This window comes from Gymnoscopelus braueri, assembly GCF_963280865.1.
Source record: "Gymnoscopelus braueri genome assembly, chromosome: 23".
NCBI lineage: Eukaryota > Metazoa > Chordata > Actinopteri > Myctophiformes > Myctophidae > Gymnoscopelus > Gymnoscopelus braueri.
The window spans coordinates 40,673,429-40,689,834 of NC_137625.1; the positions used below are offsets into that span (position 1 = coordinate 40,673,429).

Genomic DNA, 16,406 nt, shown 5'->3' on the forward strand with positions numbered 1-16,406 from the left:
TGATACTTTTGAATTTGAATCCTGAAAAGTAACGGTTTTGGACGTATGAGACGAAATACGGACACCTACAGCATAGGGATGCAAATTATCGATTAAATCATTAATCGATAGTTGATTCACCTTATTGATTGATCATCGATTCATTGATAAGCAGTGATTTTCCTGGGAACCTGAATTTACTATTACTTGTACAAACTGCTCAGTAGCACCTGAGACAGACAATGCTTTCATGGCATTTTGTCATTAAAATACAGTGCTTAAATGAACCAAACAACACAATTGCCCCTGTAAACTAATGTTGCATCAATAATTGTCAACTTTAAGATTTGAACCTCTCATGAACAGTATATTCCATGACAACACAGTGGAAAGAAGTAGTGGTTGAAACATTTGGGGATAATATTTTTTTTTTAGCTGCTCAGATTGTCTGCTCAGATAATATACCTGTTTGTGAAAATGAATGCTGGGAAATCATAAATCAGAACCGCTCTATTCATTATTTAATTGATTAATGTAATCGAGTAAATTCTTAATGAGCGATTAATCTCTAGTCTAGTAGATAAATTGTTCACATCCCTACTATCACAGTGGAGGAAAAAAAGTGCCTGTCCTATCACTTTTGTCTAAATCCAACAACCTCTCTGTTTCTTTCTCTCCTTGTATCGTGGCTTATTGTTTCTGCTGAACACCTTCTCCACCTCCTCTCCTTTGCCCCTCCATCTCCACCCACCGCTTCACGCCTCCCTGTGCCCGTCCAGGTGTGACGAGTACTGTACGCAGCTGGACGAGATGCAGAGGCAGCTGGCCGCGGCCGAGGACGAGAAGAAGACCCTGAACTCCCTGCTGCGGATGGCCATCCAGCAGAAGCTGGCCCTCACCCAGCGCCTGGAGGACCTGGCCTTCGACCAGGAGCTGTGCCACCGCACGTCGCGCGGGGGCAAGCCGCCCCGCGGGAAGACCAGCACCCCCAAAGTAAGTCACCCGGCCCCGGCCTTGCACGCCGCCAGTTCCGCCCTAACCCAGGGACCTGGCTTGCCCGTGGCGCACGGTAGCCTCCGCCCCTCCAGCTTCACCAGTCCCACCTCGGGCGAACTGCATTCTGTCTTTCCCCGTAGCCCGTCCTCCTGCTCCATTGGCGCGGCGGCTGCAGCGGTGCTGGCCTCCGCCCTCACCTCCCCTACGGCATCGCACCGGCCCCCTCCCAGCCCGTCGTCGGCCGCTCCCTCGGTGCCGGGGAGCCCCCCGGCCCTGGAGGCGCCCTCCTCTCCCACCTCCGCCTGGACCCCGGCCTCCTCCTCCGCCGCCCCTCTCGGCCTGGCTCACTCCCAGTGGACGCTGGGCGTGCGGACGTTCGTGGTCGACTCCCACAGCATCAGCGTCAACTTCTCGCCCGCTTTGCCCCATAGCTCAGGCCTGTCCAGGCACTACACCCCCCCTGACGCACACCCCTCTCCACCCCCCTCCTCTGCCACCTCCACCACCACCAGGGGCAGCCAGCTGAGCTCGGCTCCCTCGGGACCCTCGTCCCCTTATCGTTCGCCCCTGGGCGCCAGGAACTCCGCATGGAGCTCATCGGCTCGATCGCGGCCCCTGTCCAGCTTGACACGCTCCTCTGGCCTCTATACCCCGTCTTCCTCCTCCCCGTACTCCTCTTCTCACTCCCCTGCATCGCCCCACAGTTATTCCTCTGCGTACTTCAGCCCCTCCTCAGCCTACACCCCCCCTAGCTCCTATACTCCATCCTCCTCCTACAGCCATGGTTCCCACTACTCGCCGCTCTACCCCAGGTACTACAGCTCCTATCGGCCTCGCCACTGACCCCCGCTTTCCACTAGGGCTGGGCAATATGACTTCAAATCAATGTCACGATTATTTGAAACTTTTGCCTCGATTACGATTAATGAATGATTATTAAAAATAACAGAAAATAGTGACATTTTTGTACTTCACCATTGTAAGTATAATACAGGGTTATCAGACTAGACTAGTAGAATTTTTTCGTGTCGATTCGTTGATAAAATATATAAAAAAAAACCTGCTTCTCGATTATTCGATTCATCCACAAGATTAAGTCGGTTATTGGTTCTAAATATCGGTTTGGATGTATTTTCAGTTAATTGCCCAGCCCTACTTTCCACCAACTTGGCTACATTTCCAATCAGACCCCCCTTACTGATTATAAAACTATAACTCCCACCATCCCTCTGTTTTCTGATACTGGACAGAGGGGGGGAGCGAGTGGGGCTCACAGAGAGGAGGACAGAATGGTTTCCTGTTTTTTTCCATTTCCTGTTTCCTGTGCCTAAGCCTCGGCCAATGGGTTCTGAATGTTCAGACTTTGCTCAGGGATTTGACACAAAGGAGCACAAGTGGCACCGCCTTCCTTTTATTCTGAGACTGTTGATTGGTCTACTCTACACAGGATGTTAATAGAGGCTTTTTAAAGAGGGTTTTTAAGCTTTTCGTTTTGCCCATCCACTGTACATGCATGACGTGATAACAACACAGGGACATTCTGACATCTTAGGGTGGACATTTTGTGGCCACTTTGATTTGACACCTTAAACGAGGGCCACAACACATTACTACTTTCATCCTTATTCAGTGTTATATTCACTCTGTTTTGAATGGTAATAGTTACAATTATATACAGACAGCACTGTTAACCAAATGTCATTCAGCGCAAGAATTCCAGTGCAAGTCGAGGATGAGTTACTGGGATACAGTGGATGCAGCGTGTGTTTGAAATCTCATATCTCTCACTCTTTCTTGATCTTAAACAAGAGCTTAACAAGTGTGATGTTAGCGCTGCTGTGGACCGGGAATGAAGGCCAATCTTTGGCACGTGCATAATAAATCATAGGGTTTTGGGAGTCACATCAATTTGTCTTGAATGCGTGCCGTTCCACCAAGTACGATTATGTGCAGGAGTAACGGCTAGTCATATTCCTGGTCCACTGTTGCTACTGTACAGTCACCACTTTCTTCAACCTTTAGTGTTTGGTCCGCCTGTACTGTAGCACCACCCAGTGGCTCACTTTAATATAGCCATAATAATTGAGCTATGCATGTTGACGTTTGGATGCTCTTACGTTGCAGTCCTTTCTCTTTGAGAAATTCCTGATCCAGTATGACTATGAATTGGTGTTTGCTGTAAGGAGGAGAAACATGTGTTTATGCTCTGCTCATGTGTGACCTGAAACTACTGTGGGTCACAACGATAGGGAGGAAGGAAGGTTGAGAGCACTCAAACATGGCTAGGGTTGGGATCCAGAACCGGAGGAACCGGAATTGAGGAACCGGAATCGGTTCCATCACATTTGGAACCGTTTCTGGAGCCGGTTTTTATCACACTGTCAGAGCTGGTATGTGGACTTCACGTCTGCTAATACAACCACAATACCGGTGGTTCTCAAACTTAATTTCAACGGCCATCAGAGTGTACAAATGGTTCCATTTGTACTCTCTCAGATTTACAGACCTGCAAGGGTCTATTTGGAACCCCCTATAGGAATCGTTAAGAGGGAATTGTTAAGGAATCGGACCGTTAAAATCCTAAAGGATCCCAACCCCACACATGACCCATCTAGAATCAGTAGTGTCCACTACAGTCCAAGCGCATCGTTGCTGTCGGGCCGAAACCTTGTCCTTCCTCCATATTTCAACTCAAATGTTGTTGTAGGTTTTTTATTTGAACGCCTTCCCTTCTTCGTCGTACAACAGCGTCATGCAAGACTAGCAAAACATTGGATCCATTGGAACACGGCCACGCGTTCTTTTTTTCCATTTCCTGAAAAGTATCCGTTTTGGACGTACAGTACAAGGTTTCCACCCAACAGCGTCGATATTAAATGTATGCGACATGGCTAAGAATCAAGGGTGTGTCTCAATAGTATGAAGTGGCTCTCTCCTCGTGCCGTGTCTGCACTGGCCTGAAGCAGGTGGATTGCTGAAAGGAAATTCCATAGATAGCTGCTATGGCCTCACAACATTAAAACAATGTTAATACTGTACATCGCTATACTGTAGCTTTAATATGATTTCAAACAACTTTTTAGATATGAATATCATAGTGCTGTATGGGTCAGCTGTTTTGGACATACATGATCGTAATTGATTGATGATCACACTGATTCATTGATAATCACACATTTCAGCTCTCATTGTTCTTATAAAACGATGCAAACTGGTTCAGTATTCAGTATTATTGGGGGATACTGGCCTTGTACAGTGTCTACCACTGATATTGTATACATTTAATTGAAAGGGAAATCTTAATTCCACCACTTTAATGGTTTAGTGGTCGACTAAGAGGAGAGGTTGCCATTTAAGGCCATTGAGACGCACCACAGTGACTGTGTTTACGGTTATCCTCCAACTATAACTGTAGCGCCCTCTTGTACCTCGAAGGGCATGTGCAGAGCATCAGTACAGTAGCAGTGAATTAAATGTTTTCAGGTTGATTAGAGAGGCTTGCCCACAGCACTGCACCAAACTCAGGGAATGTGACAAAGCGTTTCGACCAGGAATTCATGTTCCAATCAAATCAGAATTTTGGGAAGAAAAACTAATAGTTCTCGGACATTGGGCTAAACTCAAGGCAGTGGTTTTGTTAAAGGGAATTTGAGATCAGAAGAGTGAGGTTTTGCTTACTTCACAGCTGAGGTCATACAGTACACAGTAAAGTCTGCTGTGTTCATTTAACTCAGAGAGTTAAGTTAAAGGTAAACTTAGCCAACCTAAATCCCATTATTCTGATGTGAAATCAATTATAAAATAAGGCAAAGAAATCCCTGTCTTCTACTCTACAGTATGTATTCCTATGCGAAATGTTGATGATGCTGAACAATGATCTCAAACGCGTCATTTCACGTCATTTTATTGGGTATAGATTCCATACGTGTCGTTTCTCGTCATTGAGCGTACACTCGGCGACGTGAAATAACGCATTCGACATTTCACTACATCAACATTTCATGGAGTAATACACAGAAGACCTTTCTGTTACACACCATTATTTGATCTACTCACGTCAGAACAATGGGGTTTAGGCTGAAAATCAGCAAGCTTTCCCTTTAAAACTTCAGGATTTTGCGGTGTACAGTCCTGCACACATGATACCGTGTTCCCTGTGTATATGTGTGCCTTATTAGTAGTACCTATTATACTTGCACAGAGTAACAACAATGCCTGCTATGGCTGATCACACTTGCCTTTTGTCTATATAAACACACCTCTTCTTATCATTGGACTTTCTTTATTGCCTTTATTTCCACGCCTTCACCAACAGTCTTCATATTGGTTTTTTTATGTGTTTCTTTCTGGCCCAAATCAGTGGAACTGACAATGACCCAGCCTTGCCAGACAATACCAGATACTGTCCATATGCAGTGCCTCAACCGAATGGCAGGCCTGCTACGCTGCTTTCTGTCAAGCAGACAGGCTCTGCCGAATTCTGGCCCATGTCCGCCCTTCCCTGTTGTTTTTTTATGCCCACACTGTTTCATTCTTTCCTTCCTTTTATGTCAATGGACACTTGTTTTATTCAAATCTGTTGACTATTGTCTTTTACTGTAGACAGATGAACCCTCTTGCCTAAACACAAATGCTTTGAAATATGCAACATGGGGCAAAATACATTTGACAGGCAACTCTTTTTTTGTCAGATTTCTGATTGGCTCCTTTGGGAGTTGGCTTTGCCAGCATTGACCCAATGACGTGTTCCTATTCGTCCCTTAATTTCCTCTGACTGAGGCCACCTCATGTCCCACACCCACAACAACATGAAGTTTAAGGCAGATGACAAGCCAGAGTCCTCTTTACACATTTTGCACACCACAACTCTCCATTAATTATTTCATGCAGCCTTTTCTAGCTCTGTTTGCGTCCCCTCCGGCCTGTACTGCGTTCGCAATCAATGCCTGAGTCAGCGCGTTTGTTCAAGCGGTGACCTCAAAGAACTTGCCACGTCCATTGCCAGGTTTGCAGGTTTATGTCTGAGATTGGCCCTTTCTTTCACCTGTGCACCACCATCATGCGACAGCGTATAATGTCAGATTAAAACAACCGTCTGCAACTCATAGAGAATAGCTGGTACATCATTTGCATCATACACTTTCTAACAACCTAATTGAACCAGTTATCCTGGTTATGCGCCAAGAGCTAGCTGTTGACATACAGTTAGTGACAGGCACTGCAATTTTATCACTGTGACAGGCTGATTTTCCATTGTTTTTCTTTTATTTGACTTGGCTATTTCTCTTGTCCCTCGTGCTCTGCTTAGTAGGATATCCAATATTTTATGAACTCATGCAAAATAAATATATATTTTTGTCAGAGATAAATAATGAAAAAGAGTATGATCAGACACAACTCAGATTAATTAGATTTAACTTTCTGGCAGTTATTTTGGCTGAGCTGTAGGAAGGAAACCAGTGTGATCTCCTCTCTGTGACCACCCCGCTCCTCCTAAACACACACACACACACACACACACACACACACACACACACACACACACACACACACACACACACACACACACACACACACACACACACACACACACACACACACACACACACACACACAGACACACCTCTCTGTCCAACATCCCATGAAGACTATTGTCCTACTGTATATCCAAACCCAAATTAAAAACTAGCTGTGATGAAAGAGGACCTCAAGTCTGTCAAATGTTTTCTGCCCCAGTCAAATACACCAATGAATAACTTAAAGTAACACCCCATTATAGTTATTAAACTGTGCTGTTCATTACTTATGGGCCATCCGTACGGACGTTCTAGACTGTAGTCTTGTACAGTATGGTGGTGGTGTAAAAGCAATGGTAATCATCTTTGTCTTTTCACTCATTGGTATATGAGATGTCTACTCTACAAGTTCTAATTAGGTAGTGGAGACCTTTATTAATTCTACAGGGGGAATTTGGTTTCACCTTTACCCAGCTGATGGCTACTCAGATGGTCATGATGAGTGCTCGGGGGGTGGGGAGCTGTTAGGGGGCAAGTGTCTTGCTTCATGGACACTTCGACACATATGTGGGCCGGGAGGCAAACCGGTGACCTTCTGATTACCAGACAGCCTCTCTACCCACTAAGCTATGGCTGCCTGCCCCCAATTTGATATTATTGGACATAGGATTAAAAGCTATTGAAGGAGTACCTTGCAAGTCTGAAAGGCCTTCGATATCACAAAGAAGATTGACCTTGAGATTCTATTGTCCTAGGGGATATTCTTTCAGCCCCTATACTGTGTGTGGCCAAAAATATATAACTTGCAAAATATCTCAATATTGAATTGTCATGCTTAACACATCGCAGCATACCAGGGATCACAATATTACGGTATTGTGGCCCAAGTTTCATAATTTACATGGGGTTGTTGCAAACTCAACCACACAGTAAAATACTCAGCGTGAATTTATCCATCTGTAACTCTGAGCGTGTGCAAATGCAATCAAATGGACCCATAAGGGTCCATTTTGTACACACTCAGGATTAAATTAACACCCAAGGATTTTACTGTGCATTGCTGGCAGACTGTTAAATGTCATTCCCCACTGAATGTAATGTGTCAGATGCCTGTTTTGCTTTTTGAGCACTTTATATGCACGTGTAAATACTGAGTATTTTAAAGCTGAATCTGTACAGTGTTATGTTAATATTCATATAATATACTGTAAATATTATGTATAAATTAACAGTATTTTGGGTGTCCTTGTATTCTGTGAATGGGTGGCGCTCAGTCTCACTGTTCAAGACGTTCATTTTCCCACACATTAGCGTTTCCTTAAACGCTAATGTGTGTCTCAGAGCAGGGCTGTGGACAGTTCAGAAACCTGCCTACCAGTGACATCGTCGGTAGGAAAGGTTTGGTCATTTCAAACAACATTTCAAACTTAATCCTTTATTTTTTGAATGCAAGAACAATAGCTTATAGTTCAGTATGCTAACTTTCCAGGAAGAGAAAGGCTGTAGTTTATAATAATGTGTCACTGGTAGGCAAGTTTCTGAACTGTCCACAGCCCTCCTCTGAGACACAGAATGAGTACGGAAGTTGTGCCATCCTATAATGAGTATTAGTAAGGACCAATTATATGAAGATACGGTTGACAATGGGTGAAGTGCTCCTTTAACCAATAGAAGCCACAACTTGATATGCTCATAATTCTTTCCCCAGTTCATACGAATAACCATACTTAATGGTATGATGAATTGTTAAAATAGCAGATCTACGATTTCACAACGTGTCACAACGTGATACATTGTGAGCTTGTACATCTGTTCTTTTTGCTATTTATAATGTTTTTTGAAATTTGGGGGATACTTTAGAAAATCTTCACCTATACGGAATAAATAGGGACGCCAGGTTGAAAGAGGTTAATGAAACAGAAAACAGCTCTCGTCCCCATCTCTTTTGACCTTTGACACTTTACCTATCGATGAGGGGGTAAGTCAAGTTAATTTTTCTCTAGGCAAGGAAGTAATTATGATCTTTCATTATGCTGTAAACGTATTGTTGTTAGATGGATCTTTTAATTGTGTGCTCATCTAATGGTTGACAGTCTTTTCCAGATTGTCAGCAGTCTGCTGCCACAGTGCCGCTCTGCACAGCCTCCTCAGAGCTGAGTGGAACAACCGTAGCTACATCACAGGTAACTGCAAGCAGGCCACCACACGGCCACATGTTGGTTCTATTGACCATATTCATGCGCCGGCCACCAAAGCCAATGGTGTCACACTTGACAACGGGGGTTATTTGCAGTGTAATGGACAAAAACATGCTTTCAAAACCAACCTGCCTCACTGTTTGGGTGACTGCTGGAGTCGAAAGATAGTTTTGCCCAATTTGGAAAATAGCTTACATTTTGTACAATATCCTGTTGTGTTTGGAACAGACATTCACTTATTTAAGGAACTTGCATCTACTGGTCCAAGCAAATTGACCTGCGTACAAACTGGTAAATCACTAAAGAGTGTCAATTAAGCCAATATATTTAAAGCTGAAAATCGTTTTTCCTGGTAGTTAGGAAACAAGTTAGTTAGGAATGTTGGCACTGTATTTACCAGCCACCGGACAGTCAAATGTTCTGCCCACTTTAAGCCCTAATCATTTTGACAGTCTGTCAACAGAACCTACTTTAGCAAGTTCACACTTTTGAGGGTTACTTGCATAATATCCTATAACCACACTAACCACACTTCACACCCACAATGTTTACATTTCCTTCTTCTGCTGTGTGTTTTTAAAAGTGTTGCATAGCGAGTGCTGACAACTTAATTCGCTATTTTCGTGCCTTTTATACTGGTTTGTGGTTTTAACAAGAAACATGGAGAATGCTCAACTAAAATGAGAAAACAAAGCGTCCTAACCTACATACATTGTATTGAATGAGAGCAGGGTGGAGCGCAACTGTGGTTCAGCAAGACCAATATTTAAAATAGAGAAGGGCAATTTCTCCTATGAAAGCAAACAGGCAGGTGCTCGAGCACTGGTTGGCTCCTATGTGTGTACCTGATGGAGGCCCTGCATGCTACACAGGTTAAACAAACTGCATGCTAAACAGGGAGTCACTCGTTGCCAAATAAATTAGTGCTTAATTGTCAGATGCCATGAAAGCTGTGAAGAAGCTGTGAAGAACACACTGCTCTACTTCACCATTCTGAGGTTCGATGGATTTCACACGGAACAGTATGTGTTGTCACGCATGGTGAAGTTATGTGTCTTCTAGCTGGCTGACAATTTGGTCTAAAAGGATAACACAAAAAAGTCCTGTGGACTTTGAGGTCCTATATATTCAATTAATCAACATAACAACAAATAACACCAAAATACAATATCATCACAAATACAAAACACTAAATGTGCAGAGTAGGGGGGAAAAAGGGGGGGAAGTGGAGGTAAAAATGGGGCGGGGGGGTCTGGGTTGTGAGCTGAACAGAATTTTAAAGTTCTATGCAAGGCCACAATGCACACGCCATTCACATTTTGGTATGACAGCATGGAAAGCATTATAAAAAATAAGAATATACAGTATGGGGTCCCTGGCTTCATCTCTCTGGGAAACTTAGCCCCAAAAACTTTGAAGACCCCGGATCTACATAAAAGCGGAAATACATCAACCAGGCGCGCAAACGTATCCATATATCCACCACTTTTTTTTTGTTCTTGTTTCATCTATAAAAAAAAACTACGGTAATGGCGACAGCAACAAAGGAATGCGCTAAGTCCATATTTGTGATTTCAGGGATGAAAAACGCACTCACAGACCAAATAAACATACATTATAAGGTTCTATAAATTAATTGTGAAAACATTAGGGACCAGTCGAAATTTACAGAAGGGGGTCCCTGGAGGAAAATAGGGGAGGGTCATGGCTTTCTAATTTTAGTCCAAGGGAGGGTCAGCTAATTTGACTTTGAATCCAAGGGAGGGTCATGCAATTTTGAATTGATAAAATAGTCCGTTTTTTATATACCTTTTAAGTACAGCAGAACAGTGGTCAATGACCCCTCTCTATTTCAAAGGATACAAAGAATTCAAATCAAGTAAAACAACTTGGTCTATTTAGAATTAATGACGGTCGTTAACAAGCCATCAACGTACAGCAAGTGAACGACCCAGTCAAATCTATTCAGTGTCTTAAAGGGATACTTCACTCTCGGGCCGGGGACACATTTAAAAAAAATATTAAAAATAAATGAAAAAAGTTATGGAAAATTCATGGCCCCCTCACACATTAGTAGGACACTGCGTGTCGTGAGGGGGCCATGAATTTTCCATAACTTTTTTCATTTATTTTTAATATTTTTTTTAAATGTGTCCCCGGCCCGAGAGTGAAGTATCCCTTTAACGATGGTGGTTGAACAATTACAGGCATTCAACAGGCATTAGGCATATTGGAGAGATGCATTATCCCAATATATCCTAGATATATCCCAAGATATCCTCTTTCAAGTGTGTTTTTGTTGCTCATAGAATTACATACACCAGGTAGGTTATACAATGACCAATTTATAACTGGAAATTCATAATCATTTGAAGTAATTCTGTGCATGTGATTAATTTGGACCTATATGGACAGTTGTGTATCCACACGTTTCCTAGGGCGTTGTGGGCATCACTTCCTGTCGATTTAATCCAATGAAATCCAATGATATCCAATGAAATCGACAGGAAGTGATGCCCACAACGCCCTAGGAAACTTGTGGATAGATGCCAGCCTAGATCCATAAGTAAAACCAGAATCATCAGGCCATAATTGCAGGGCTGCCAACATTGGACTGTCAGAATCCAGGAGCCACACGGCCATAACTTTTGAAGGAAACATCCGGAGACAAGATAAAATAAATCCGATACAATTTGGACCCAAGGAATAAAGTGATTATTGTTAAGATTCAAGCACATCTTGACTCTATATTAGGCTACAGGACAAAAACAGCACAAAAAACTGAGCTGAAAATGTTCATATCATATATTTCTGTTTTTACTAAATAGTTCTTACCAACTGCATTTTCTTAATCCTTGATTTTCTTAAAATTCTGCCATGTACCAGACTGAAATAATGTCCCACAGGGTTAATTTTTAACCCTATGTTACACCCAAAAGGGAAACATAGCAAATATCTGGAAGTATACAACATACAAACAAACACATATTCCATACAATTTGGACTCGAGGAATGTATTAAAATTGTATTCTTAAGCATATCTTGACTCTATTTTGGCCATAAAACTGAGCCAACAATGTTCAGATTACATCTATATTTGTCTTTTTACTAAATACTTGTTGATAGTTTTCTTGACGACTATTTTCTCATAATCCTTGGAGTGTGTATTTAAAGATTGCGTGTGTGTGTGTGTGTGTGTGTGTGTGTGTGTGTGTGTGTGTGTGTGTGTGTGTGTGTGTGTGTGTGTGTGTGTGTGTGTGTGTGTGTGTGTGTGTGTGTGTGTGTGTGTGTGTGTGGGTGTGCGCGTGTGTGTGAGTGTGAGTGCACACGTCTGCGTCCCTGCATTCCCAGTAGGCTATGAAGGCTTACTTTGTGGCTCCTAGAATCTCAACCTAGAGAGAACTTTCAACTATCAGGCTGCTCTCCTGTTGAAACCATCTTCGAGGTTTGGTCCAGGAGGCAGACACTGTTAGTTTAAGAGCAGGCTAGGCTTAAAACGTTCCTTCCATTTGGGGAACAAACAAAGCACAAGCAAAGCACCATCAGCATCCATAGTCTCTAATGTCGTCATAGCCAGTGCAGTGCACGTTTGATTACCTCATCAACAAATGACATGACCTGCCTGGTGAAACATGTTCAACAACTCTTCCGAACGTGTGGTGAGGTGAAGTAAGTAAGTATGTACATTATATTTGTACAGTATATAACACTTCTCACAGAGAGAACTCACAAAGTGCTTCACATACAACAGAAATAAAAACACAGCATGAAACATTCAAAACAACAAAAACACACACAAACAAATCTAAGACATTCCACAAGTGGTTCTTAAAAATTCCAGAGGCTGCAGCTCTCAAGACCTGTAGAAGGGCATTCCATACATTTTAGTTTTTGACCTTGACCTTTTTTTGTCCCGCGGGGGAACTCCTCCTCCGCCTCCTCCAGCTTAAAAACAAATGCTTGTTTAAACAGTAATGTTTGTAAGTGGCTCTAAAAAATTCCACAGAGGCTGACCTTTTTTCGTTCCAGCTCTCAAGACCTGTGGAAGGACATTCCAAACATTTTCTTTTCTTTTCTTTTTTTTTCATCTTGTGGGGGAATGCAGAGGGGGAAGCAGTTAGGGCTTAAGTGTCTTGTTCAGGGACACTTCGAACCTTAGGCTTCCCAGGCGGGCTCTCTAACCATTCAACTATGGTACGAGGAATAATAATAATAATAAACGTTATTTATATAGCACCTTTCATGACATAAATGCAGCGCAAAGTGCCTTACAGAACAAAACAAAAACAAACAAAAAAAAAAGTATAAAATACACAATAAAACAGTGGCATAAAATTAATGGCTAAAACAATACATAACAGGCAGTGAGGCAGTGAGCAAAACAGTAAAGACATGAATAACAACGCAGAGATTTAGAAGAGAAAAAATCAACTAAAAGCAAGAGTGAAGAAATATGTCTTGAGCTGTGCTTTAAAACTGTCCACAGAGGGTGCCTGTCTTATGTGTAATGGGAGTTTATTCCAAGCCGTCGGACCGTAGAAGCAGAATGCTGCTTCGCCGTGTTTTTTATATGACATTTCAGGCACTTCGAGTAGGCCTGCACTAGAAGACCTGAGGGGGCGGTTTGGAACGTATTTAGGGAGGAGGTCATAGAGGTAGGAAGGTGCCAGACCATTGAGAGCTTTATAAACAAGTAAAATTAATTTAAAATCAATCCTAAAAACAACCGGGAGCGAATGACCAATAGACTCTGGACGGCTGACCTTAGGGTCCTGCTGGGCACATGATATTGTTGTAGCAGGTCATTGATTGATTGATTGGTTGAATATTTTATTAGGCAAAAATGTAAAAGAGCACAGTTACATTTAAAATACTTTGTCTAAAAGGTCTGTTCAAAAAAGTCCTTGCGGTCTTGTTTCCAATGAGGTCCTTGGTATTCAATTCATAGTCATATATAGTGGCACCACAGTTCAAATATCAATACAAAAATACAGAAAAAGATAGCACTATGTACAAACAAAAAATAAAAGAAGCAGGGGAAAAAATAATAATAAAGCTGATGTACAAAAAGGGGGGGGGGGGTCGTCTGTCTAACAGGAAAAATAGTATACCTCCTTTTTTGGCCTCTCGTCCTAATAAAAATAGCGAAATCAACAGGAAGTTAAAAAATTTTATTAAAAAAACAAACACTGGGTTTGGTGATGCTCTATATTGTCTGAATCTTTATGTTTACGTTTGTTTACATGCTAAAAGAGTGACTTTGAGAGCTGTTTTACCGTATAATGTAAGTCAACGAGGAGCATATTTAGAATAATCAATGACTGACGCACACAAGTATTTAGTAAAATGACAAATATAGATGTAATCTGAACATTCTTGGCTCAGTTTCTTTCACTTTTTGCCCTAAAATAGTGTCAAGATATGCTTGAATCTTAATAATACCAATTTATATGAATTCCTTGAGTCCAAATTGTATGGAAATTGTGTTAATTTGTATGTTGTATACTTTCAAATATTGGCTATGTTTCCCTTTTTGGGTTTAGGTAGGATAAGTGTTAACATAGGGTTAAAAAATGAACCAGTGGGACATTATTTCAGTCTGGTACATCATGGTCTGGTCATTTTGGCTCTGTTTTTTAGGTGCTGTTTTTGTCCTGTAGCCTAATAAGAGTCAAGATGTGCTTGAATCTTAATAATAACTGCTTTAATTAATTCCTTGGGTTTTATTTGTCTCTAGTTGTGTCCTTCAAAAGTTGTGGTCTTTTCTATTTCTTCCATTTTCAGGTTTGGGTTCAGGATATGTGTAATAAAGGGTTATTATTATTTATATTATATTATTATTTCACCCTGATACCTGACAGAATCTTAAAATACACACTTCAAGGATGAAGAAAAACCAAGTGACGGAAAAAATCCACCCTATGCGCGTGGACCCCACTTTCTAGACTATGTACTGTATGATGGCATGCACTGATCACCCCCCCCCCAAGCGGGGGGTCTGGGGGTCCTTCCCCAGAAACTTAACATAGGAGGATTTCCTGTGTTCTGGTTTTGGGATTTTGATACATAATCCAGGAGAAAATCAGGAGACATGTCAATCCAGGAGATTATCAGGAGATCCTGCAGGATCCAGAAGTGTTGGCAGCCCTGCATAATTGATAGACTAATTTGTTTTATATATAGGCAACAGTGTAGTCACTGTAGTTAATAATTAAAAGGGCAGAGTGACAAATTTGTAAAACTACTGGTTACCAAATACTCAACTTCAGATCATCAATCTGACCAGGATTCAATGGGTTTCCCACATGTAAATTGAGAACACTATCCATTCTGCTACCACTACTACAGATACTACACTGTGCATTTAGCAAGACGTATACAGTAATGTTCTAATCAATGTGGAAAGCAAAACATCGGACATAATCAGTTTTAAATGTCATGTTGTATTTGATGGGGAGGGTTAGGGGTGTCAAGATGTAAGATGACACGATACGATACATGATGTTGGGCATATGATATCGATATGATACATTATTAATGTTCTTTTCTCATGTATCATCAACATTGGCCATCATCTTCAGTTTAAAATAACTTTATAAAGCACTTTAAAAAACAATTACAAAGTGCTTTGTACACACAAATAAATACATTTGTGCAAGCTTAAGGGAGAAGTGAAGTTCTCACTAACTATAAACCCATTGTTTCAGAGGACAGATAGACACTAATATAACAAATATAATATAATATAACACTGCATAACTATAAATTCCACAAACCTCATATTTTTGTCATCTGGACTTTTTAATTTAATTGCTTTGATGCATGTCACATTAACGAGCGTCAACGAGCATCAGCTGACACACAACACCTCCCCTCTGCAGTGCTTTAATCTGAAAGTGACTGGAGTCTGTTACATTTCTCTCCAAAATACTATGAATATGATGGAAGACATGATTAATAATTACTGTGATATATGCTTACATTTCATATCATACATCATACAGTAACTAAGAACTTTTTTTTTTAATCACTTGGGGAGGGTCATTGATTTTTTTTTTGTCAAAGGGAGGGTCATGGCATTTTAGATCAGGGCAAATAACTTTATACTTTCAAACTGAAATATATATATACAAATATATATCAATACAGCACAATGCAACACATTTTCTTTTGGAAAATATATGAAAATGTTAATGACAATTATAATTGTCGATTATCTCAAATAATCATAATAATTAGGCGATTATGTAATAATTGTGACGGGCTGTGCATCTAACACTTTTCATTTGGGGTTTTGGGTGCACCACTCAGAAAGATGTCAAATTCTAGTCTGGCACACTCCCTCTCCCCTTGTCGCCTTCTCCTCTTGCAGCCTCGTGTCAGCCTCCTGGGAGCATCAACCCTGCTGTCCACGCAGCAGAAGCCTGCCTTGAGTGCCTCTCCCCTGGCTTCCTCAGCCCCCCGGGTCCTCCGTCCTTGATCAACTGCCTTCCCAACTTATCTCAGAGCCTCATCTGTAAACTCTGAGCGATGAATCTGTCCCCCCCCCTCATTAAAGCAGTGAAGGAAATACAGCCCCCACAATGCCTCTGGAGCAGTGGTTCTCAAAGTGGGGGACCTCGTTGGGGGGGGGGGGTTCAAGGGTGTCCCCAGCGGAATCGGTTAATATAGCATTGAAATCACTTTAACCACTTTAAAGCTATACTGTATATGTCTG

At 41.7% G+C, this 16,406-nt stretch overlaps 1 protein-coding gene across 2 annotated transcripts in view; it reads left to right on the forward strand.

Moving 5' to 3' along the window:
- LOC308079361 (protein bicaudal D homolog 1-like) overlaps window positions 1-16,199 on the forward strand; it is a gene marked incomplete at its 5' end in the record, with an annotated part of 59,238 nt that extends 43,039 nt beyond the window's left edge. The window contains 3 exons of one of the 2 annotated variants that reach the window (XM_080420813.1): window positions 759-972; window positions 8,595-8,674; window positions 16,062-16,199. In XM_080420813.1, coding sequence (XP_080276939.1) covers window positions 759-972; window positions 8,595-8,648 — 268 coding nt within the window. In that variant the 3' untranslated portion in view covers window positions 8,649-8,674; window positions 16,062-16,199. Of the gene's footprint in view, window positions 1-758; window positions 3,247-8,594; window positions 8,675-16,061 lie in introns of those variants that run through there. The other variant, XM_080420812.1, reaches the window with a different exon arrangement.
- Window positions 16,200-16,406: the final 207 nt, after the last annotated feature.